The sequence below is a fragment of the Paramormyrops kingsleyae genome, chromosome 15 (assembly GCF_048594095.1).
Source record: "Paramormyrops kingsleyae isolate MSU_618 chromosome 15, PKINGS_0.4, whole genome shotgun sequence".
Lineage (NCBI taxonomy): Eukaryota > Metazoa > Chordata > Actinopteri > Osteoglossiformes > Mormyridae > Paramormyrops > Paramormyrops kingsleyae.
In genome coordinates, this window is record NC_132811.1 from 7248841 (window position 1) to 7274487 (window position 25647).

At 44.2% G+C, this 25647-nt stretch overlaps 1 protein-coding gene across 2 annotated transcripts; it reads left to right on the plus strand.

Moving 5' to 3' along the window:
• Positions 1 to 1737: 1737 nt before the first annotated feature.
• Positions 1738 to 25258, plus strand: LOC111860514 (run domain Beclin-1-interacting and cysteine-rich domain-containing protein-like). Of its 2 annotated transcripts, none has more exons than XM_072699769.1 (20): positions 1738 to 2145; positions 4206 to 4359; positions 5674 to 5757; positions 6104 to 6263; positions 6479 to 6585; positions 7598 to 7694; positions 8325 to 8726; positions 9488 to 9553; positions 9673 to 9788; positions 10185 to 10377; positions 10980 to 11081; positions 14045 to 14096; positions 16543 to 16675; positions 17022 to 17167; positions 17262 to 17326; positions 18045 to 18283; positions 18375 to 18436; positions 18530 to 18683; positions 19198 to 19291; positions 21443 to 25258. In XM_072699769.1, the coding sequence occupies exons 1-20, from the start codon at positions 2120 to 2122 to the stop codon at positions 21577 to 21579; spliced, it is 2589 nt and encodes an 862-aa protein (XP_072555870.1). In that variant the 5' UTR covers positions 1738 to 2119; the 3' UTR covers positions 21580 to 25258. The 2 variants fall into 2 exon arrangements, with proteins under 2 accessions (XP_072555870.1, XP_072555871.1); XM_072699770.1 differs by having other exon boundaries at positions 8325 to 8477.
• The last annotated feature ends 389 nt before the right edge of the window (positions 25259 to 25647 follow it).

Genomic DNA, 25647 nt, shown 5'->3' on the forward strand with positions numbered 1-25647 from the left:
TCCCCAACTAAAGAAAACTATGTTTAGCAGAGATTGCCAACCCTTTCCCGCACTGGATCGGAAACCAGACCAGTTTTCTGAGTTAACCCAACCTGCCTGCAAACATCCTGCTATACAAGTTTTGTCAACATCTCAGGCCAGTACATTATAACCTAAATGATAAAACTTTTGAAGATCCCTTGCTGATAAAATTGAACACTATTGAACAATGAGTCACATGTACTGGAGTAAACCATAATTGGATTTGCGATGATGAGGGCAGTGGTGGCTTAATGGTTAGGGAAGTGCACTTGTAATTGAAAGATTGCTGGTTTCAATCGCCAATCAGCAAGGCACCAGAGGTAACCTGAGCAAGATACCCCCCCAAGCACTGCTCCCCGGGCGCTGAATTGGTTGCCCCCTGCTATGTCACATATGAGTTAAATGCAGAGGATGCATTTCGTTTTACTTTTTGCTATAATCCCAAGGTATTTATTTCTATTTTATTACAGTATGTTTTGGTTTGTTTTTTCCTTTGATATTTTTGTACAGGAAGGGGCAGAACCAGCTCTATTTTCTCAGTAGGCTTTGATCCATCAACATCTGTGGGAAGCTTTTGTCCCCTAGGTGTCAGGATTGGTGGCTGTCTGGTCCTGTCCTGTGTTCCATTTCTTCATTTGGCCAGCAGTTCCATTTCTCCTGGTGTTGATAACAGTCAATGTTAGTGTTTCCTAGTCTCTAATGTCCGTTCATTGTAATTTAGCCCACTTGTTCCTTGTTGCCCTGAGCCCTTAGTGATTGGTTGAATTGGTTACAGTTCTCACCTGTCCTCTGTCATAGCTTGTTAGTAGTATATTGAAGTGCCTGCTCTTCTCCTCCTCAGTGATTCATTGTGGCTGTTTCCCCGTGTTAGCTGTGTAGCCATTATAGTTATCTCGTGTCAATTATTGTAACTTCCTGTGTCCCTTCTTGCCTTTTGTATTGCTGTTCCTGATGTTGCTCTCTGCCTTAGTTTGTTTTACCAGTTTTGTTTTGACCCCTCGCGGTCCCCTTATGTTCTGGTTCTCCCTTTCTGTTCTGTTTTGTTAAATAAGCCCCTTTTGTTGAGAGCTGCTACGTGGATTGTCCTTCATTCATCATGCCCCGCCATAACACCCAGGCCAAAAGGCTATTCGAGTCCTCGATTAAACTGACTTAACTTCTCTCTCTTCATTGGCTATATCAGCCCCAGACAACATCTGTATTCAGTATTTACAAATGTATATTCAGCTACAATTTATAGTGCTACAGTATTTATAGTATTTTTAATATCAGTGTAGTATAACTTTTACATTTACAGTATGCAGTAATTCACAGTATATTTCTTGCTCATTCCCTTGCACCATTGGTGAATGCTGTACCTATAAATAGTTACTCTGTAGTGATTAGTATTCTAACTACCTTACCCTTTATCACTGTTATCCTTAATTATCCTTATTAAGTTTTATGTGTACTCTTCTTCCTATTATTCTTTTGCATTGTGGTGTCATGTGTTGCGGTTATATAGTTTAATAGTAATTAAGCTGCATTTTCTTCACTAACTATCGAAAGCAGCAGCAACTTGATTCAGACGTGTGGATGGAGCAGAAAGATTTTCAGGCGCACTCAAACAAGTAGCCTAACGAACGACTATATATGGAAAACGACTCAAATAGATATGTAAAACATCTGAAAGATGTAATAAACAACCTGCAGCAAGGTCACGTGGCGGGACGCTTAACGCACATGGAAGTTTCAGTTTCTGGCGATTTTGCCGAAACGCGCGGAAACCATGTAGTTTACTTCCTTGATCGTTCATAACATCCTAAAATCTAGCAGTGGTTGGACTCAAGGGACAATCAATTTTACCGTTAGCATGTAGAAACCAAAGTCACATTTTAATTCTATGTAAAAGTAAACACATTGGTGGCTGCCAGTAAGCAGCCCAGTCTGGGAGGAGGAAGTAGGAGGTGATGAAGACGGGCGGAGCGGAGTTTTCCTCCTGGGAGAAGAGCAAGGGAGAGATGATTACTATAATAGTCAGTTAGGAAGACACAGGTTAAACAATGACATAAATGATTTTATTTTATTTGCTCATGTTTTGTTACCCCCGTCCACGGTAATGGAGACAGAAAGTGGCGAAGGCAGGTACGTTTGCGCCGTAACGCATTTCAGCTCAGTGTCATTTCATGATCTCCTTACGGTAGCTATAAATTATGATCAGGTTATTCATTTATTTAAGCCGATTAAAGTCCGACCTGTTTGATAATATTTGTGACGCAGAATTACTTATGGAAAAACATTAATGATTTTTGATTGATCATGCAGTCAGCGGTGGTTGTTCTTCAATTACAGCTGAAATGACTGCTAAAACTGAAATGAACGTTTACCATGATGATAGTGCGTTACAGCCATGACTGCAGCCCGGCATATCCAGTAACGCAGTTTTCCATTAACGGTATATAGTCTGACTACTGAGTTTAACTGCGGGAAGATGATCATGACTGTTTTCAGGGTAATTTTACACAGTTAAAAGGTAAAAAGTCTCAGTAAGATAGCCTAAACACTCTTGACAAATTTGCTAATGCAGAGCAATACTAAGAGAGCAATATGGCTTTGAGAGCTGTACCCCGGAGAATAAGCCTGTAAGTGGCTTCTGGCAGAGGAGTCTGCATATAATTTTAGTTCAGAGTTTCACCTTCAGTCCCAAATTTGACTCTGAAAATAAAGTTTTCTTTTTTTCCTGCCAGTTTTTCCTCTTTATTTTTCACTAAGCTTATGATTTTGTGTGTGTGAAGTGTGTAAGTGTGCTGGGAGTTGATCAATAAAGGAACTGAATATTGACCATAGCGCGCTTTTGCGGGTCAATGACCAGACTTTGCACTGGGCCGCAGTGTATATGAACATGCCATCTGCACACTTCAAATCTCTGTCTGTATTTTATGGAGGCCAAATTGCAGTTTGAAAGCTGGCCCAGTGCTTTTACCATCGAGGGCCACCCTATATTTCTTTGTTTCTCCATCATTCAAACTGCTCCAAGAAATTTTTCATTTTAACCTTTTTTTTTTTAATACACCTGTTTGTCTCCTTTTTTTAAAGAATGTAAAAGTTTCAGCTGGTGTTACTCAAATTACAAAATATTGTTGCAAAGGGTGTGGACAGGAAAACAAAAGTACGGGGTATCGATGCCAATGTGGCAAAGCCAGAACTCTTTGTTTCACAAAGATTAGATTCCGGAGTAACAGTACCACGCTATAATGGCTTTTTTAGATATGGCTGGAGTGTCATAATGCTCTGTTCTATTACTGCTTCAAGTTGCATATCACACGCTGTCATGGTGGGTGGCTTATTCCGGCACAGTGACCTCACCTTAATATAACCTTTTATCACAACTACATAAACTGGCCTTTGCAACTTACAGAAGTAACACATTAATAAACAAGAACAAACTTGGACAAGAATAATCAGAAACACTCATAACTGAACCAAACAGCCCCTGAGGCTCATGGGAGCCCAAACTTAACCCTATCCTTACCCCGTTCTTCCAGAGCAGGAAGCATTGCCCACGCGCACTAACCTGTAGCAACCGCTACAATATATTTGTACTTAAAATATATATTATTAAGGGGTGGCACAGATGTTAACACTGTTGTCTCATACTTCTGGGACCCAGGTTCTAGTCTTCACCATTGTATGAGGGTTTGCATGTTCTCACAAAGTTGTTCTGGGGTTTCCTCTGGGTTTTCCCCACAGTCCAAAAACACACTGAGCTTAAGTGAAGCTGATAGATTGCCTGCATGTGTGAGTGTATGGTGTGTGAGTGTATGGTGTGTGAGTGAATGGTGTGTGAGTGTATGGTGTGTGAGTGAATGGTGTGTGAGTGTGAGTGAATGGTGTGTGAGTGTGCCTTGCGATGGGTTGGCGCCCCACCCTGGGTTGGTTGCTGTGTCCATAGGCTTCAGAACCCCCACGACCATGAATGGGACAAGTGGTATGGAAAATGGATGGATGTATATTACTAGCTTGTATGAACATCAACACTATAATTTCTGTAGTTACAACTTTGGTTAGCAAATGTTAACTGCCAAAGTTTGTGTATGAGTAAGTCTAAGTTGGTGACTTGATGATGGAAGGCTGTACTTTCTGCTGTACATTTTGTTCCCTGTGGAGGATATTATTTCCCCTACTGTTGCCTTACTTCACTTTAGGCGAGAGCACTGGAAGTTCCTCCTAAGCTTGAAGACCACGGTGGAGGGGCTGCTGTCCACTAACAATCCTAACGTCTGGTCCCACTATGGCGGCTTGCAGAGGTTGCATAAGGACATGAACAACATCCTCAGTCACGGCCTCAAGAACGACACGGTGAGACGTCTTCGAACGTCGGTTCTCGGGGCTCGTGGGGGACACATGAGTTTTCCTGTTCAGTTTCTAGTGAATTAGTGAAGAGCCAAGCTCCTTATTGCAGAGGGACCATCAGCAGGGTTATTAGAGATGCTTTATATATGTTGATGTTATCAGTAGCCTAGAAATATATGCGTTACTCGGTTACGAGTTCATTTGACGTTTCCAGTCACCTCCTGTTGAAAGTGAATTGACACTGTGAGATTGCCAGATCCCTTGTATAAATCCCTCAATGAGCACCTAGCTGTATGTTAACTATGTAGCTAGCTAATGTCGTCTAGCTAATGTCATCTAGCTAAAGAAATTCGCTTTTAATATCTTCACTTTTGACTGATAACATTATATATTGCACATGTAAGGTAACTGTGCTCCATGAAAAAAATGAAGCTCAAATTTTCAAGATAGAATTAGTGCTTTCAACAAGATAGCAAGCCAAGATGTAATAGTTTAAGATTCATCTGATTCCCTTTGTCATGAACAATCAAAAGAATCGAGACATCAGAGCTAGTTATGAGGAGACACTGGGTGTTTCTCAATACCAAGAAAGCAAAGTTCTTGTTTGTGGTCTCAGCAAGAATGGTCATGCTAACTTGCCTTCCAGGAATGAACTTGAGTGAATCATGGGATACAGGAGGTCGCGCTTGGGGAGGATGCAACCGATGCATCCTTGATATTTGGGGCGGAGCAAGAATGACGTCTGGGGATTTTTCAGCCCTCTGTACGTCTGTTCCTAAGTATTGGAACTAGTCTTCAGCAATAGAAGCGTAAAACGGCTACACGAGAACACAAGTATGGTCAAGTACGCATATTGGGAAACACCCAATGACAACTGACTTGCAGTCTGCAATGTGATTGGTCAAATATTTAACACAACATATGTTTGATATGTTGTGTCTTTGCAAGATGGGCACAGCAATTTTATAGTAAATAATCGGGGGGGGGGGGGGGTAATATTCTGATCCATCAGTGGCTGCAGTTTTGCTGAGAAACAGTGAGAAATAATAAGCTTAATAATTAATTGGTGTATTATATTGTAGGGTACTTGTTACTCCCTATTATACCTGTAATTCAGAGGCTAGTTATATTACTCTAATTAGTTTCCATTAAGAATCAATGCTCTGCTGATTATCATGGAAAAGGGATCAGTACCATTACAGTATTGTGCAGGCATTTATTTTGTATGTGATTTTTACAAATGAATGGGATGTGGTAATTATTGTTTTGTACAGCAGAGAAAGTTCCCCGGGGATAATGCGACGTCCTGTCGTGTTGCAGGTCCACAGCAAGCAGAAAGACTACTGGCCGTTCGTTTGGTGCGTGCGCTACATCTGTCCACAGCTGGCCTCGCACGTCGAACAGGTGCGGTGTGACAACACCCCAACAAACCATTCATAGGCTATGACTTTAAACAGGAATGTTGCCGGGTGACAACCAATAAGATGTAGTGTCTCTAGGCCATGAAAGTTCAGTAGCCAGTAATTTTGTTGCCATGACACGTTATAACATGAAATGCGGAATGAGGAAATGCCATTGCAATTACTCACTAATTTACATTACTTCTTCTACACCTTTGCTAGGCTTAACTAATTTGTTTTAAGGATTGCGGTTTATAGTCATATGTTCTAGTCAGACAATCTCTTTCTGGGAGGTTATGCTGCTTCACTATAGCAGATTAACATGTTCTCTCCCTGTGGTTTTTCTGTAGTTTAATCACTTGGAGCCAGTCCATAGTAACGGGCTGCTGGATGTGGGGGAGGGTCACAAGGCTGGCCGCTGGCTGCTCCACAGTCTGCAGCTTCACTGCCTGTCTGCGCAGCTGCAGCCTTTACTGAAACACTACAGTCACACCCGCAAGTTCTATAATGGTACGGCCGCTCCTGCACCCGCTTGCCAAATGCGTTGGTTGCTTCGGGCCCTAATGCGCTCCTTGAGTTTACCGTCGGCTATCCTAAACAATGGCACTGGTCTGAGATCAGTGTGGGCCTGTTAGCTCGCTCCTCCTCATTTCTTCAAACTGAGCTTTGAGCTCACCTGGCCTGTACGGAGCACTGTGTTACTTCCTCCACCTGCTCTGCTGCAGATGACGCCTTTGTCCTGAGCGAGCCCTATGTGTTGGCCATGCTACGGTGTCTAGAGGCCGTGGAGCAGAACAACCTTCAGCTGCTAACACTCATTGACACTGGCAAGGTGAGCATACATCCTCAGCATTTAAAGACAGACACGACAGAGACAAGACGAGATAAGAGCCCCCTTTATCGATCCCACACCGGGCAAATTTACTTGTTACAACAGCCTTTTATATTTAAAAATAAATATAAAAAAGATACTATAACAAAACAAAAATAAGAATAATGATGAAACGTTTGTGCAAACAGTTACACATATTGCACTCATGCAGTGGATAATTGCACAGATGTAATGGCACATATACAGATATTACACATAGTATATATAAATATACAAGTTACATACATACAGTGGATATTGCATAATGTAAAGAACAATCATATATAGTGGACGATCAGTAGGGGATCTTAGTGAATTTAGCTGACAGGTGTTAATGGCAGACGGAATGCAGGACCTGCGGAAGCGTTCCTTTCATGTTGGATGTAGTAGTAGTGGTAGTATTATTATTGGTAGTGGTGGTATTAGTAGTAGTATTGTTGGTAGTAATAGTAGTAGTAGTTGTAGTAGTGGTTCTGATAGGAATAGTAGTGGTAGTACCTGTAGTAGTAGTGGTACTGGTAGTAATAGTAGTGGTAGTATAAATAGTAGTAATAGTAGTAGTGGTTAGTACTGCTAATTATGAAATATATGTGCAGACAGTTACACATATTGCACATATGATGTCAGTAATTAGTAAATATTATTTACTAAATCTGTTTTGTTAGTCATCTCCCATATCTATTTATTCCCAAATTTTTCTTCTTATGCTATTTAACATCCCAAGCAGTAAGCAGAGTCTCCTCTGAACATAGGCTATGCTCAAGAGGAGCAGTTCATCAAAATGTGTCCCGCCTTTGTGTCGCATTGCTTGTATTATTCGTTTTATCAGTGATACATTTGTCTGTCTGCAGGACCTGGCTTTTTGCCAGAGTCCAAGTTAAGGACTAAATCCAGCATTTTGCCTCATATATTAATGGCCACTGCGGCTGCCCCTGGCAGACGTCATTGTGTGACTGTGACTCTGTGTCCTCAGCTGTGGCACCACAGCGAGTCAAAGGGGGCGGAGCACCAAAGATCACTCATCAGACAATTCGCCGCATCCCGAGGTCCTCAGAGAGATGGCTGCCCAGGTATCACTCCCAAATATAACTGTGCCAAGGTGGGGAAACGGCGGTGAGAGTGAATATCAGGCACACGGGGTGCAGCGAATGCTAAGCACATTTCATTGTAATTAAATTGACTGGTAAATATTACAGTTTTTCTCAGTTGCTTTGGAGCATTTCTCAGGTGACAATTAACATTTGCAAACAACAAGTATAATCCCTACATCATAATGTCACTTCTGCACAGCAAAGCATACTGTGATTTCTCATTGTTTCGCACAAATTTCAAAAGGTTTTTAGTACATGTATGCAAATGATTTCGTAGAATTGTCATCATTCGGCACAGTTTTCAGTTGCATTAGTCTTGTTGGTGAAAATAAATTATGTAGTTTCCCATGGTAATAATTTTACACCGAAAACTACATATGTATGTGATCATTGTGTTAGTCACCACATGCAAAACTGTTAGCCAAGCTTACAAACTGATTTAAAAATATATTCCATAAAATGCAGTGCTGTGGCATTGTAGTGTGTTTGGTTCCCACAGTACATGAGTTTGTTGCCCTTTTGCTGTTTTTTTGTGATGTGCTGTGTCACTTTTGTTTGCTATTGTTAACACGATACTCTACTGTTTTTCCCTCTGTGTGCCTCTCACAGAACCTCCAACCTCTGCTGCTTCTTGGCCAGCGCTGTGGTCTGACAGTGCCGATGAAAAGGATTCGCCAGATCTCGGCCGTTTGGTGGCAGCAGCCCAGATGCCTCAGTCAGGGCCCGGCACCTCGGCAGAAGTGGAAGTCGCAGATGCAAGGGGTGGGGATTTCGAGGGTGGGCCGGGCTACCTTGCCGTCGGCAGCCGGGCCCACCAGCTCCTTCAGAGCTCCAAAAGTTCTCCAAGTGCCAATGGACATGTGGTTCCTTCAACCACTACTTGGGATATCATAGGCGTGGCTCCCCGTCGCCGGTCCTCGTATTCCGAAGGTCAAGGGGAGCCTGGCCTGGCCTACAAGGGTCACTGCAGGTCATATTCTGACACGGGCCTGGTACAGGAGCGCAGTCAAGGTATGGGAAGGAAAGGCTGCCGATTAAATAGATGGTCTGGTTTGGGTCTGGAGGCATCTGCTATGTGGTGGTGTGTTTCCACTCATTCTGAACGATCACTTCCGCTTTTTATTTCAGCTGACCGCACAGTTTCGTTCTGCATCACTCTGTTTTCTGCTGCCTTTCCATCTCTAATCCCCTTTTCTCCCTCACAGCTGGTAAAACACGTTCTCTTTCGCTTAATCTGCCGTTATCCCTCCTTCTCCTCCATGAAGGCGGGGGAAACAAGAGCACCATTATAATAGGGAATGCGGTAGCAGTCCCCGCAGTAATTCTCTCTCTCTCCATTCGGTATGACTGCCATGCATTTATTGTGACTGAGTCGTCTCTCCCATTATGTTTGTCATTTTTTCTCAGATTTATGGATTTGGCTGGTCGGGTTCCAGTCGCATGTGTTATGTTTCTGACTGTCTTCTTTTTGTTGAATAAGAAGTGGTGGAATAAGCCAGAAAAGTTAAATTCAGCATGTTTGTGCTTCATCCTCACGTCTTTGTGTGATCGTGTGTAATATGTAACAAGATATAACACGCAGAAATCGCATGGCAACAAACTATGACTATGTTGGTGAAGAATGCCACTGTCTGGTTATTTTATTTTATAGATATTTTGAGCATTTTTTTGCCGTTTTCACTTGATCATTTGATTGTTTCATTTTTTTGCATGTGTGTAGAATATACTACCCACTTCTCTGTTGATTACAGTTGTCTTTGTGTGTCTTTTAGGATCAGCTGATATTATGTACCCTGGAAAAGAATACAGCAGCACCCTTTCTGTTTGCTTACAGCCTGGTAAGCAAGTGTCTGTACTGACAGGCCCGGAGCTGTCAGCGTGGTGGATGGGAAGTGCAATATGTCCCAGCGTTGACGGCTGTATTGCCGTATGCGTCTCTGTGAACCTGTCTCTTCAGATGGCTCGCAGTACAGTAGCGTGTCAGAGGGAATCTTCCCGAAGCCGTCGAAAGGGCAGAGTCTGGTCAACTTTCTCAATGAGCAGGACTACGGCAGCTGCGCAGACCTGGAGAAGGTAACATGAATACTCTGGGGCTCCAGTTCCCCAGAGGACACTGGGTTTGGGGCTCAGCGTGGCAGGGGTTTGTGTCCCCTTGCATGAGGACCAGAGCGGGTGGTCCCTTACAGACACCAGAGTGGGTGGTCCCTTACCGAGAATGTGGGTGGTCATAGTCTTGCGTTCTGTCTGTCTGTCTGTCCTGATTCTGTTTTTATTTTTTGTGGTTTATTGTTATGCTTATTTTAATCCCCTTCTTTTAAATGTCAAAAAAGTACTTTGTAAACCCAATGGTTAGACTGATAAATAGATAGATTGATTGACTGATAGTAGACTAGCACAGGGTTGGTCTTCATCCGATACTCAGCTGTTTTGTGAGTTTGTCAGTGTCACAAGTTCGGAATCTTTCCTTAGGAGAATGCCCATTTCAACATTTCGGAGCTACTGATTGCAGCCATCGAACTTATGAAGTGCAACATGCCCCGCGGTGAGGAAGAGTATGAGGAGGAGAATGACGATGAGATTCAGCAGCTGAAGCAGAAGATCCATCTGCGCAGGCAGCAGATCAGGAAGGACCAGCTTCAGTCCGCTGCTCAGACATCGGAAGGTGAGTGTAACGCCTGTCTGAATCCCTCACACTTCTATTATCATTTATTTGCATGTCCTGTGACAGAAATGCTCCTTCCTATGGCTGTTTGGCTCAGTGATTAAGTACCTCTCTCAAGGTCATCCGAGACTCAGACTTGTGATTTATCGGTAAAGAGTCCTGATTCTTAACCATCTCACTACTTGATTCAGTCATGTGTCATTTTTGTTGTCCTTATTGTCTTCTGATAAAACTTCTTGCTCTACGAAAAAGAGGAAGTTGAGGGAGGCGTAAAGACAATTTCCCCATGAGGATCAATAAAAGTATCTATTTTTATTTTATTTGCACAAGTATGAGTACAGCTACTTTGGAATCCTCCTCTTTGCCTACCCAATCTTGCCCTCCATAGCTTGGGGGCCACAGTGCAGGGTGAGCCATGATGTGGGGCCCCTGGAGCTGGTGGTTAGGGGCCTTGCTCAAGGGCCCACAGACATGTGACTGTTCTGCCAAGGGCGGGGCTTCCGATCACAGCCACAGAGAGCTCATGTACCGCAGTAGTGGGTGAACTCCATGTGTCAATAATCTTGCGTGATTTTTTGTTCTGTTTTGCTCTTTCCCATCAGCTTTCCCCTCCACTGACAGCAGCGGATCTGGACAGAGTTCCCAGTGTTCCTTCCTATCTGAGTCCGGTTCTACTGAAGAGGGTGAAGAGTGCGAGATGAAAGGTAATGCGAGAGACAGGGGGCAGGCGGGCACTAATTGTATTGTTTACCATTTTTAAGGGATAAAGGAGATTCTGTGGGCAGCTAAGTTATACTCTATGTGAAAATATCCAGGAGGACTGTGGTCACAGCATGTATTGTGAGTCCCAGGCAAAGCCTGAGATTTGCGACATTTCGGAAGCTCTGACAAGCCTTACATTCTCCACTGGCTTCTTCCCAAACATGGTGAGACGGACTGTAGTTATGGGGATTATACAGAGCTCTGTTTGTTTGTGAAGCTTCACAGTATGGGGGTGGACTTCCTCACTGCCCTATTGTTAAAGTCTGTGGAATTTGTTTCATGCATGGAAGGCATGTTGCATTTCATTTATGAGAATCGCTCTTTTATCCAGTCAGGGATGCTGGCTTTGGAGTAGGTGTCTGGGGGAAGCATGAGCGAAATTTACAGAATTCAGTTTATACAGCGCATTGTTTTGTCTTTTACTCCAAGTAAATATAATAAGGTGTCCATTATGGTCATTAAACTTGCCCCTACGGTTCAGTCACTGTATCTTAGTGTTACTGTATTTTATTAAAACTTCAAACCAAACTTTTCAGCCCAGTACCCGAGACTCAACGCCATCCTTTTTTTCGACCAGAGGGTCCTTTGCGATACGGTAAATTTATCGTAATCGACTGGTTTCTGCTGTGGTTACCACATCTTTTAATTATCTGTTTTTTTTTAATTTTAATCAACATACTCTGGAAATCATCTCGTGACCCCCACTTTGGAAACCCCTGCACTAGACCATGCTTTAGGATCGAATGCGGATTGAGTCGCCGTGTTTAGCGGACATTTAACTCGGATCTTTTTACAAACCGTAACGTAGAGCTTGGCTTACAAATGATGAGCTCTAATGCACAAACCTTGCCCATTTGCTCTGATATTTTGCTTCTCCTCTGACTGTTTTGAAATTCCCTGGCTTGTTAAGACTTTCATGCAGAACAACGGAGCAGAAAAAATGCCAGAACTTTAGCCATCTTTGTGTAAACAGTAATTGGTAACAGTGAAATATGAATTGTTTACCTGCCATAAGTGTGCATTTTGTGTATATGCTTGTGTGAGAGATTTATGTAACCCGACTTGTGGATTTACAGAAACCTTTAATGAAATACTGTCCTGAAACAGCTATATCTACAAGTTAATGATCGGTGTGATTTTAATCTGCTCTCAGTAAAGTCCCTGTCCGTTGGATAGTGCTGAGTAGGGGTGTAAATCGTAATGATTTGATTTTGAATTTGTAAGGTAGCGTCATGATATGTGAGGATATTTGAAATGTTACTCTGATACGATACGAATCGGTTCGATTCAGTAATACATGATCAATATTTTCAATACAGTGAAACACAAGATGATTTTAGTGGAATTTCTAAAAGAAAGATATACTAGTAGGTCCAAGTGTTTAATTTTTCATTTTAACACAGATCAAAAAAGAGCATGCAGGTGATGAATTGTTACACTCCTAGTGCTGAGGGCAGGTCACCAATACTGTTGTCTTGGAGCAGGCTGTCCCTCTCTCTCTCCGACCTCATCTCGAAGGAGAGGGAAGGTTGGATGGCGTGGGGTGTCCTGCTGGACTGACTTTAGGGGGGGTGGCAGCCTACTGTATGCCTTTTGGTTGCTCTGTCTGCATACGAGCTTTGGGCCAGATGCACTGGCCTGATTTATGCATGAACCCAAAGGTTGTGGTCAACTTTCCATTCTCACGTATTTGAATAATTTGTGTCGTTTGTTGTCAGCTCTTTAGGGTTCCCTTGGAAAAAGGTTTGTGTTCCTCTTGCTTTTACTTCCCTTGCTTACAGCCTGTGGTTTAGCCCTCTGCAGCTGTAGTTGCAGCCTTGCCTGCATTTGTTTACCATTAGATATTATTATGGGTGGCATGAACTGGCGCTGTAGGCATCACTCATCAAAGATGCCCTTTAACACCAGTCTGAAACCCCGACTGCGTTACAAACACTTGTGAAAGAATGGGCCGTTCTGAAGAGCTCAGTGGATTAAAGTGTGGCACACTCATAGGATGCCACCTTTGCGATGTCAGTTCATGAAACTTCTTAGCTGCTGGATAGTCCACTGTCAACTGTAAGTGGTATTATTGCAAAACAGAAGTGTTTAAGAACAACAGAAACTCAACCATGAAGTGGCAGACCACATAAAGTTAACATGCTTACACAACATAGTCCTTGACTTAAAATTCATGTCTTTTTACATTTCTGTATTTGTTGCTATATCTCTGTAGGCCTATAGTGTATTAAATATTACATACTTTTAATCTAAATTTGCCTTGGGTGACATTGTTTTAAATCCTCAGTTTGAGATTAAATGTATTATATCTGTGTCATGGTGTTTGCTTTTAAGGCAACATGTTAACCCCCTTGGCTTTTTTGCAATATCATTTCTGAATTAAAAATCCATTGACTTACATTTGAGTTAAGCCCCAGGAAAGAGCTGTTTGGGCAAATTTAATTGCAGGAAATATGTCTGTATTTAGTGGCGTTTAGCTGGCATTTATTTGAAAAGATGTGTGTTTTGGCCTGATGGTCAGAGGTGGGTAATTCTGACCCAGAGAGTAAAAGTCCAGACCAAGATTTTGTTTCAACCAACCAGTTGAGTATAAAGAGCCACATTCACAGAGTACTCAACTGTGGGTTGAAGCAAAACCTTGGTCTGGATTTTTACTCTCTGGATCTGAACTACCCACTTCTGCTGGTGATATAGGATTACACAGAGGTCAGTTACTACAGCAGCTTCTAGCTAGCTCTCCCTTTGGAAATAGCTGTACCTTACATCTATATCACTTTCTGATTGTAAGGGAAAAACACATAAATTCATCTTGGTTGGGCCTTCTCACGTCGTGGGGAAGTTCTTTATAAACAAGAACCAAGAGTGTTTTTTCATCTGCCCCATCTTCTTCACGACTTCCTTCCAGATGGAGATGCCGCCTGGTCGTGCAGCAAGTCGCTCTTGAGTTCCACCTCTACGTGAGTCTCCCATCAGTCTTTATCCTGCTTTCTCTCCTTTTCCTCTGGCTGAGGGACGTGCAGGTTCATAGACCCTCTCCCTAGAGCAGTGTTTCCCAGTCCGGTCCTCGGGGACCCACAGCCAGTCCATGATTTTGCTCCCTCCCAGTTGCCGCTAGCAAAAATATGGAAACACTGTCCTGTTCCGCCTCTGTCCCTGCAGCACACACTCCTTCCTTCAGTCCGGTTCCGCCTCTGTCCCTGCAGCACACACTCCTTCCTTCAGTCCGGTTCCGCCTCTGTCCCTGCAGCACACACTCCTTCCTTCAGTCCGGTTCCGCCTCTGTCCCTGCAGCACACACTCCTTCCTTCAGTCCGGTTCCGCCTCTGTCCCTGCAGCACACACTCCTTCCTTCAGTCCGGTTCCGCCTCTGTCCCTGCAGCACACACTCCTTCCTTCAGTCCGGTTCCGCCTCTGTCCCTGCAGCACACACTCCTTCCTTCAGTCCGGTTCCGCCTCTGTCCCTGCAGCACACACTCCTTCCTTCAGTCCGGTTCTGCCTCTGTCCCTGCAGCACACACTCCTTCCTTCAGTCCGGTTCTGCCTCTGTCCCTGCAGCACACACTCCTTCCTTCAGTCCGGTTCCGCCTCTGTCCCTGCAGCACACACTCCTTCCTTCAGTCCGGTTCTGCCTCTGTCCCTGCAGCACACACTCCTTCCTTCAGTCCGGTTCCGCCTCTGTCCCTGCAGCACACACTCCTTCCTTCAGTCCGGTTCCGCCTCTGTCCCTGCAGCACACACTCCTTCCTTCAGTCCGGTTCCGCCTCTGTCCCTGCAGCACACACTCCTTCCTTCAGTCCGGTTCTGCCTCTGTCCCTGCAGCACACACTCCTTCCTTCAGTCCGGTTCTGCCTCTGTCCCTGCAGCACACACTCCTTCCTTCAGTCCGGTTCCGCCTCTGTCCCTGCAGCACACACTCCTTCCTTCAGTCCGGTTCCGCCTCTGTCCCTGCAGCACACACTCCTTCCTTCAGTCCGGTTCCGCCTCTGTCCCTGCAGCACACACTCCTTCCTTCAGTCCGGTTCCGCCTCTGTCCCTGCAGCACACACTCCTTCCTTCAGTCCGGTTCCGCCTCTGTCCCTGCAGCACACACTCCTTCCTTCAGTCCGGTTCCGCCTCTGTCCCTGCAGCACACACTCCTTCCTTCAGTCCGGTTCCGCCTCTGTCCCTGCAGCACACACTCCTTCCTTCAGTCCGGTTCCGCCTCTGTCCCTGCAGCACACACTCCTTCCTTCAGTCCGGTTCCGCCTCTGTCCCTGCAGCACACACTCCTTCCTTCAGTCCGGTTCCGCCTCTGTCCCTGCAGCACACACTCCTTCCTTCAGTCCGGTTCCGCCTCTGTCCCTGCAGCACACACTCCTTCCTTCAGTCCGGTTCCGCCTCTGTCCCTGCAGCACACACTCCTTCCTTCAGTCCGGTTCCGCCTCTGTCCCTGCAGCACACACTCCTTCCTTCAGTCCGGTTCCGCCTCTGTCCCTGCAGCACACACTCCTTCCTTCAGTCCGGTTCCGCCTCTGTCCCTGCAGCACACACTCCTTCCTTCAGTCCGGTTCCGCCTCTGTCCCTGCAGCACACACTCCTTCCTTCAGTCCGGTTCCGCCTCTGTCCCTGCAGCACACACTCCTTCCTTCAGTCCGGTTCCGCCTCTGTCCCTGCAGCACACACTCCTTCCTTCAGTCCGGTTCCGCCTCTGTCCCTGCAGCACACACTCCTTCCTTCAGTCCGGTTCCGCCTCTGTCCCTGCAGCACACACTCCTTCCTTCAGTCCGGTTCCGCCTCTGTCCCTGCAGCACACACTCCTTCCTTCAGTCCGGTTCCGCCTCTGTCCCTGCAGCACACACCCCTTCCTTCAGTCCGGTTCCGCCTCTGTCCCTGCAGCACACACTCCTTCCTTCAGTCCGGTTCTGCCTCTGTCCCTGCAGCACACACTCCTTCCTTCAGTCCGGTTCCGCCTCTGTCCCTGCAGCACACACTCCTTCCTTCAGTCCGGTTCCGCCTCTGTCCCTGCAGCACACACTCCTTCCTTCAGTCCGGTTCCGCCTCTGTCCCTGCAGCACACACTCCTTCCTTCAGTCCGGTTCCGCCTCTGTCCCTGCAGCACACACTCCTTCCTTCAGTCCGGTTCCGCCTCTGTCCCTGCAGCACACACTCCTTCCTTCAGTCCGGTTCCGCCTCTGTCCCTGCAGCACACACTCCTTCCTTCAGTCCGGTTCCGCCTCTGTCCCTGCAGCACACACTCCTTCCTTCAGTCCGGTTCCGCCTCTGTCCCTGCAGCACACACTCCTTCCTTCAGTCCGGTTCCGCCTCTGTCCCTGCAGCACACACTCCTTCCTTCAGTCCTGTTCCGCCTCTGTCCCTGCAGCACACACCCCTTCCTTCAGTCCGGTTCCGCCTCTGTCCCTGCAGCACACACCCCTTCCTTCAGTCCGGTTCCGCCGAGGCAGTGGCCATGGGGCTCCTGAAGCAGTTCGAGGGTATGCAGCTGCCCACCGCCTCTGAGCTGGACTGGGTGGTCCCAGAGCATGAAGCACCCCAGAAGGTGGGGTGGAATGGAGCTTTTGAGGAGTGTCAGAATGGTCTTCAAGCAGTGGTGTGACCCTGATGGCATTCTGCCAAATCTGAATATTTATTAAAAGCCAAAATTTACATTAAAGTACTTTGTTAGATTACTTGAAGACTGAGTGAGTTTTGGTTGCCAAAACTGTAACATATGATGAGGAAGCCTGACTTTAAGTCATTGGTTGTCATCTCTAAAACAACAAAAAGCAGAATTTTGGAAATATTCTCTTCAGTAATATGAATGTGCGGTTCTCCTGTACGGAGTATAAATTTAGTCAGTTCTTCAGTGAGTTCTTGCTGCTGATACCCACTGTGCATCTCCTCAGCTCCTGCCAATCCCAGATTCGCTTCCCATCTCCCCCGACGACGGCGAGCATGCCGACGTCTACAAGCTGCGCATCCGTGTCCGTGGTAATCTAGAGTGGGCCCCACCGAGACCCCAGATCATTTTCAACATACACCCGACACCGAAGTAAGTCACACTGAAGCAAAATATCTCTCCCGTTTAACGTGACAGGCTCCTCCCACTTTCCTCTGCGTCACATCCCGTTTGTCCTCTTTCCTAGGAGAAAGGTGGTTGTGGCCAAGCAGAACTACCGCTGCTCTGGCTGCGGCACCCGTGCAGACCCAGGTATTGTGTATGGCGGTCACAGGCCGCTCCTGCGCCTCTGAAAGTGAAAGCATGCGGTCACTAAGAAGTTTTATTTGATCTGCTGTAGACGAGCGTTGCCAGGGCATGAACTTTCGTGCTAGTTCTTCAGCTATTTTTTTTTTTCCCAAAAAAAGAAATTCTCAGAAAACAGGTTGAATATAGTTCAGGAGAAGCTTCCTTGACAATCTGCTTCATTATTTATTATTTCCATTTAGCTGTTTTTAATACTGCTGTTATCTCAGCGGTAACACTGTAAGCTGCATAAAATGAAAATAGTCTGTTTTAACTTAATGCAATACTGTTAATGTCTTCTTTTCAAAAGCGCTATATAAATGAAACGCATTAAGATTAGGTAAAGAAAATCTTTTTGGCTCCCAGAGACCCGAACTAGAATAAGAAGATGGATGTGTTTTTGCCAGTCAGTAGTCATCCAAGTCAAAACAGAGTCCATCCATTCATTCATCTTTCATACAACTTATCAGTTTGAAGGGAAACAAATAATGTATTAGCACACTCTTACTTAATGTATTAATTGACCAGAAACAAAGTGTTTGTTCATGATTTGTACTTGAGTAGTAACTGAGTTACTAAGTTACTTGTGCCCCCTCAAGTAAAGTGATACCAGTTTATGAAGTATGGGGTCGTGGTTCAGTGCAGCCCTGAATATGGTATCTTCCTTTTTGATTTTGATATAAAGGGTACATTAAGAGACTGCGGTACTGCGAATACATTGGTCGCTACTTCTGCCAGTGCTGCCATGAGAATAAGCAGGCCGTGGTGCCCGGCTGGGTCCTCCGCAAGTGGAACTTCGCTAAACATCCAGTAAGCAACTTCGCCTGGGACCTGCTGGCTAAGATCGCAGGAGACCCCTTGTTCAACCTGAAGGATATCAACTTCAGCCTCTACAAAAAAGTCAAGACGCTGGATGCTGTACGGGTGAGTCTGCCGACACTTTCATGGTGGCTGATTGCTGACCACGTGGATTGAGCTTGAGCTCGGAGATATGTTTGCATGCTTTGTACTTCAGGTGCTGAGAGTTCAGCTCTACCACATGAAAAACTTGTTCAAGACTTGCAGGATGGCTAAAGGGTAAGAACTCTCCTGTTCGTACCTCTTACTACATTACTGGGAAATTGGACTTCCTGTGACTATTGTCTTGTCATCTGTTTGATTCATTGATAGGTTGCTGGAGCAGTTTGATAGCATCCCATGTCACTTGACCGAGGACCTCCACCTCTTCTCTGTCAATGACCTCAGTGCCGTGCGTCGTGGAGAACTGGCCCCTAAACTGAGGGAGTTGCTGCATTTAGGAAGCATACATGTTGCTGTTTGTGTGGTAAGACAAAAATGACATGATTTTCGCTGGCTGCATCTACCCTGAGCTACCTGATAAGTCAGTTTATTCATGCCAGAAGCATAAAATAAGGTATAAAAATGTGTATCGTTCTGTCACATATTTGTTGGGGCCACTGCTTGCCTCAGCGTAGGGGAGCATTTAAAGTTCCCCAATTCCAGTCCTTGAGGGCAGGAATCCAACACAGTTTGCAGATTTCCATGTTCAAACATACTTAGTAAAGCTGGTAATTAGCCGATTTAGGTGTTTGTTGAGCAGGGAAATCAACACACTGTGTTGGATTCCGACCCTCCAGGACCGGATTTGTGGAATCCTGCAGCCTTTTTTGTTCTTTATTCTTTTTTTGTTCTGGTTTTGTTTGCAAAATTGCAAAGGTTGGCAGATGAAAGTGAAAATGTTATGCTGCTTCTTGTTAGAGAGTAGTATTAGAAGAATGCAGTTGTAGGGCAGCAGGATAAATGTCACAATTAAGTGTGTTTGTTTCGATTCCCCACAGCTTTGCCAAGCAAAAGGGTTTGTGTGTGAATTCTGCGGTGATGGAAAAGACATCATCTTCCCGTTTCAGCTGAATAAACGCCAGCGCTGTGAAGGTGAGCGCCCCCTGCTGGTCACCACGCTACATCTCTGAGGGGGCGAAACAAAGAGGTTACTAAATGTTCTCAGGAAAGATAAAATGGCAGCATAGGTAGTAAAGGAAGAGTAGCGGATGCAGGACAGGGGGAAATAGAGGAAGAGCAGGAAGAATAAGATGGATGCAAGAATGAGGGAAAGAGATGTGGGACAGTCAAATTATTTAATATGCAAACATTTGAAAAAGTAAGGTGTTCTCAACGGGGGGAGTATGAGCTGAGAGGGAGAAGGAAATCCGGTGACTAAGTATGAAAAGGACAGGATGGAAAAAAGAGTCACCAGAGAGTGAAAAGAATGGGTGAGATATTTTTGACAGACTGAATTTTTGTCTAAAGGGGGAAAAGGGGAACTGAAAGATGTAGATGATAAAGCAGAAGGAGAAGTCCATTTATCCATCTTCTGGAACTTCCTGTACTCTATACCAGTGTCTTCCAACCTGGTCCTCAGGGACCCACAGCTAACTCCCACCTCCCTAAAAACGTGGATCGTCTGTGGGTCCCCGAGAACCGGACTGGGGAGCACTGCTCTGCACGGCGCATGGAGTTTAGAGTTTACCGCTGGACTCCCTGGACGTGAGGCAGGGGGGGGACCCTGGGTAGGGTTGCCGTCCATTATAAGGCGCAGACACATCCATCGATCCAAAAAGACTGCATGTTTTGGGTGGTGGGGGGAAGCCGGAGCACCCAGGTCAATGTGAGGAGAACGTGCAAATGCTACATGCACGAGGGTGGGGGGGGGGGCAGAAATCAGAGCGACAACCCTGGGAGGGTGAGGTTACTGTCAATCTCAATAGGGAACCTCTGTCGGGGGGGGGGGGGGGGGGAGAGAATCATTGAAAATAGAGAAATGGAGAGTCCTTTATGCAGATTACTTAGGGGATATTCCAGATTCTGAACAATAAGGAGGAAGACACACATATGTGTGTGTGTGTGTGTGTGTATATATATTTATATATGCACACACTTACACATGCACACACAAACACATATACTGTGTATATGTGTGTATATATATAATATACAGGGTGAAAAGACAGATATGTGGAAATTATTACAAAATGAGACATATATTAAGTTTTTATTGTGTCATTTAATACACCTCTATATGGGCACCATTAGTTGCACAAAGCACATGAAGACGGTACTTGATTTCTTGCCATGTTCACTGTGGCATAACCTCATCAATGGTGGCACTGGCATCCGTGATCCTCTCATCAGTTGCCTTTGTAATACATTTTTGAAATTGTAAAGAGACTTTCTATACAGCTGCAGAAAAAAATGGTATGAACGTTTTTATAAATGATTTTGTTAATTTTTAAGACGGCAGTACACACAAATAAGGTGACATGGGGAACGACCAGAAACCAGCGAGGTAATGGACGGAAGTGACTTTCTAATGCCAGAGATGACCGTTAACATATTCCACAGTTTCTCATGAATCGTAGGATGACATCGAGTGACCTTCATGAGGAACGGGGAACATTAAGTGCAGGTGTGAAGTTCACTGCTAGGATAGTTTGTATCAGGCTCCTAGAAGCAGGACTGAAGTTCCATAAGGCAAGGAAGAAGCCCTTCATTAATGAGAAACAGGGAAGAATCAGGCTGGAGTTTAAAAAAATATATATTATTCACACACACCCATAAATTGAGAAATGAGAGAGTGTGTGTATGTACTCCACAATGCACTGGAGTCCCATCCATGTACCCCAGCCTTGGGCCCCATGCTGCCTGAGACAGGCTTCACCCCCCCCCCCCCCCCCCGTGACCCATCTGACTAGGATAAGTGGTTAGATGATGGATGGATATTTTTCCATGTTTGTATCATGTGCTACTATGTATGATGAACACGTGTGTCTATATTTTACTGCATGACTTTAGAAGCATTTTTATTCATGCTTTGGCCAAACACCAGAAAGATGATGTCTAAGTGCCTGACATTTCTGACCTTAACACTAAAGGACATTGCCTTTCTCCCTCTTGTTTACCATGTTTTCCTCTGATCCTGAAGCGTTTTCTTAGCCCTACAGAAGAAATGTACGCAGGCATGATCTCTGACCTGGGGTGTCATCCGGCGGGTTACATTGAAGGTGTGTGTCTCCGTGACTCTTTCAGAGTGTAAGACCTGCTATCACAGAGACTGCTTCTCCGATGGGACGGAATGCCCAAAGTGTCGGAGACTTTCGGAGAGGAGAGAGCGTCTGGCTCGGAAGAACATGGAGGAGCAGGAGGAAGAGGGAGGAGGGGAATAACCGATAGGAGAAAAACAGCCGCATCGTCTAAAAAACTCACATTTCCCCATTTATCAGCAGTATTTTTGTTCGTGTAAGTTTACATAGATGACACTTGGAGCAAAATATTTAATATTGTCAGCTTCCATTTTCTTTCATAAAATCACATGGTCTTCTTTAAGCATTTGGTCATGTGTATCTTTATAGGCCTTAAGATATCGTTTGTGTCTCCAGCTTAATGTAGTTTAAAATAATGTGAATTAGTGCCACGCTCATTGATGCGTGGTGGTATGAACGTTCATTCCAGGAGTATTTAAGACAGTATGATGTCATGGTTCTTCTCAGGCAGCACTGAGAAGCTAATTGCTGCTCAGATTCTTCTAAGAAGAGTGGGAAGAGAAGCGGGGCCCTATGAACTATGGCGTCCCGTATCTCTTTTCTTTGCTTGGTTTTACCAGTCTCTTTATCTTCTGCCTTTCCGGGCTTGGCAGGAGTTTGCACATGTACAGAATGCACCATTAGTTGAAGTAAAAGCCTTGAAGATTTAATTGTGTATATCTTAAGACAGATTTGAGTAAGTCTAATCAGAGAAGTGTTGGCAGTGCTGCTTATGTCATCATAATTGCCCATTTGAATGTAACCATGCATTAATGTTAAAAGAATGATGTTCCATTTGTAATATTCTATTTTTGATATTCTTTATAAATAATCCTTAAAATATATATCATTGACATTAAAAGATCAATCTTACTATTTTGAGGATGTTACTGTCCTGTTAATTTATCACCCAAATTATATATTTTTTTATTAATTTGTACCTTAGCATTTGAGGGGTTCAAATGCTATTTCAGCTTTGCAGTAATATGTTGCTAACAGCCATTCTGGAACATCTTGCTGGAAAGGAAATGAGTTCATTAAATGTAGGATCCACTAGAGCAGTGTTTCCCCAATCTGGTTCTCAGTCATCTGCAGGTAGTCCATGTTTATTGGGAGCTGAGAGGGAGGAAAAATGTGGACTATCTGGAAAAGAGCTGAGATGGACCAAAGATGTGGACTGTATGGAAAAGAGCTGAGATGGAGCAAAAATGTGGACTGTCTGGAAAAGAGCTGAGATGGACCAAAGATGTGGACTGTCTGGCAGAGAGCTGAGATGGACCAAAAATGTGGACTGTCTGGCAGAGAGCTGAGATGGACCAAAGATGTGGACTGTCTGGCAGAGAGCCGAGATGGACCAAAAATGTGGACTGTCTGGAAAAGAGCTGAGATGGACCAAAGATGTGGACTGTCTGGAAAAGAGCTGAGATGGACCAAAGATGTGGACTGTCTGGCAGAGAGCTGAGATGGACCAAAAATGTGGACTGTCTGGAAAAGAGCTGAGATGGACCAAAGATGTGGACTGTCTGGAAAAGAGCTGAGATGGACCAAAGATGTGGACTGTCTGGAAAAGAGCTGAGATGGAGCAAAAATGTGGACTGTCTGGAAAAGAGCTGAGATGGACCAAAGATGTGGACTGTCTGGAAAAGAGCTGAGATGGACCAAAGATGTGGACTGTCTGGAAAAGAGCTGAGATGGAGCAAAAATGTGGACTGTCTGGAAAAGAGCTGAGACGGAGCAAAAATGTGGACTGTCTGGAAAAGAGCTGAGATGGACCAAAGATGTGGACTGTCTGGCAGAGAGCAGAGATGGACCAAAAATGTGGACTGTCTGGAAAAGAGCTGAGATGGACCAAAAATGTGGACTGTCTGGCAATTATTCAATTTACGGTCCTCGAAATCTGAGCACTGCTGGTTTTGCAGCCTTCCTTTACCTGTGAGCCAGGTGTGAAGCCTCTGACCAATCAGAATCAGTAATTATTAAACTAACTACCTGGGAGAACTGAAAAGAAAGCCCTGGATTTGGAATCGAGGTCCAAATTTGAAGAGCCCTGCTATAGACCAATCACTTGCGTAACTGGAAAAGTAATGGAAGCTATAATCCAAGTGAAAATGGTAGATTACCTGGACTCAAATAACATTCTGAGGGATAGCCAACATGGATTCAGGAGAGGTAGATCCTGTTTAAACAGTGTAACCACAATAATAACCACAATAAAAGGAGGACAGCTCAAGCATCACAAATCTCGGAGTAATTGTGTTTGAATTACTGTCACTAGCACAGCCTAAAGTGGAAAATTGGTTTCTGTTGGATTAATAGATCTCTCAACCTTTCCACTGCCAAACCCCACAGGTTACAGATGTGATCTGAGAAACAGGGGGTTGGGTCTTGACTCTTACCACCAGGTCTTCAAAATAGACCATTTTTAAATAAAATAGGCTATAGGCTGTTTGTAAATGTATAGGCTTATTACTTTTACTAGTATACTTCTTCTAGGATAATTCCTGGGAGTTATCAAAACCAAATTCTTTTGGATAGGGATAAGTATAATGAGATCTTCTGTATTGATTCTCATTGTGTCGCATGTCCAGACCATGACCGTGTGTTGCATACATGTTAGTAAACACCCCTAGCGCATCTTGCACTCAACATTGATCCTGGTGGCGACTGTTCGTTTTGACGCGGTGATGGACCATAATGGTCATAGAAGTGTTATGAAGGCAGTACCCCCCAATTATGGAGGGGTAAAGTAGTACAATTAAGGTTGATGTGGATAACACAACCCAATGATACTGTGTTTCTGCAAATGTAATGGATACAGGGGTGAGTTCAGAAACAATGTCAAGTATTTTCAGGCCTGGTAACTAATGTGCTTCCTGCTAGCGGAAGCTAAAACCCTGGGTACAACTCTGAGCTGTTAAGTTCTCCCCAAACGAGCTTGATGGGCCGAATGGCCTCCTCTCGTTTGTAAACTTCTTATGTTCTTAAGTGTTTTAAATGGTTTACATGGTTTTCAGAAACTGGCCCATATTGATACAGCTCTGCACTTTCTGTGACAAAGCCTGAACTGTGCTCATTCATCTTTTGCTAGATTGTAGATTGTAAATCTTGGGGGCAAGTCAAGATGTATAACTTTAGAGATCTTTAGAATAATTTTAATGCAATATTGCCAACGCAAAATTTTATATTTAAACCTTGTTTGGTGCATCTTCAGATGTTATGCAGATTATAATGAGTTTAAGAGTTGCTAAGACAAATGGGTCTTTTGATTTTTGCACACCAATAAATTTTCATTTCTATTTGTTGGATAGATTGTTGGATAGTGCAGTTTAATAATGTTACTTGTTACTACTTCATCTTATGCCATTGAAATGATACATGGACACTATATAGACAACACTACTGGGACCTTGGTGTGAATATCAAGACATTTTGGGCAATTCAAAGAACTTTGTGGGAACAGTTTGGGGAAGGCCTTCACATCTAACATCAGGGCCTGAGCTCACAAATGCTCTTCTGGGTGAATGAGCAAAAATTCCCACAGACACACTCCATAATCTTGTGGAAAGCCTTTTCAGAAGAATGGCAGCTGTTACAGCTGCAAAGGGAGGACCAACTCCATATTGATGCCTATGGATTTAGAATGGGATGTCATAATTCCTTTGGGTGAAATGGCCAGGTGTCCCAATACCTTTGTCTATATGCTTTATATACTGAGACGTTTGAAAGTCTGTGAGTCTCTTGTGATATTATACAACTAACTTTTTCGTCTAGCATTGTTATATAATCTGATTTTTGTTACTAAAATAAAGTCTATATTTACAGATTTCATATGTTTGAGACAGAAATATTCTAATAAAAATGTTATCTTGTTCTAGATAAGTAGAATGAATTAGGTCAATAATTGGTCAACAGTTTAACAGCTAGGGTGGCACTCTCATAAATATATATAAAAAATCTGGTCAAGATTCTGATATATAAATTAGTAGGACTTGGGCAACTTGACATAATGCAATAAAGAATTCTGAGAGATGCAAGAAAATTCTTGGAGAGAAGCTCAGCCCAATTAAAAATTTTCAAGCAAACTCATTTAAGAGTGACTAAATGTTTTTGTCCTGACTAAAATCCAATCAGATTTCAAGTTCAGTATTTATATGCAGATACCAATGGGACACAATTACCTGTAATGCATTTACAGGTTTGCACACTAAAATG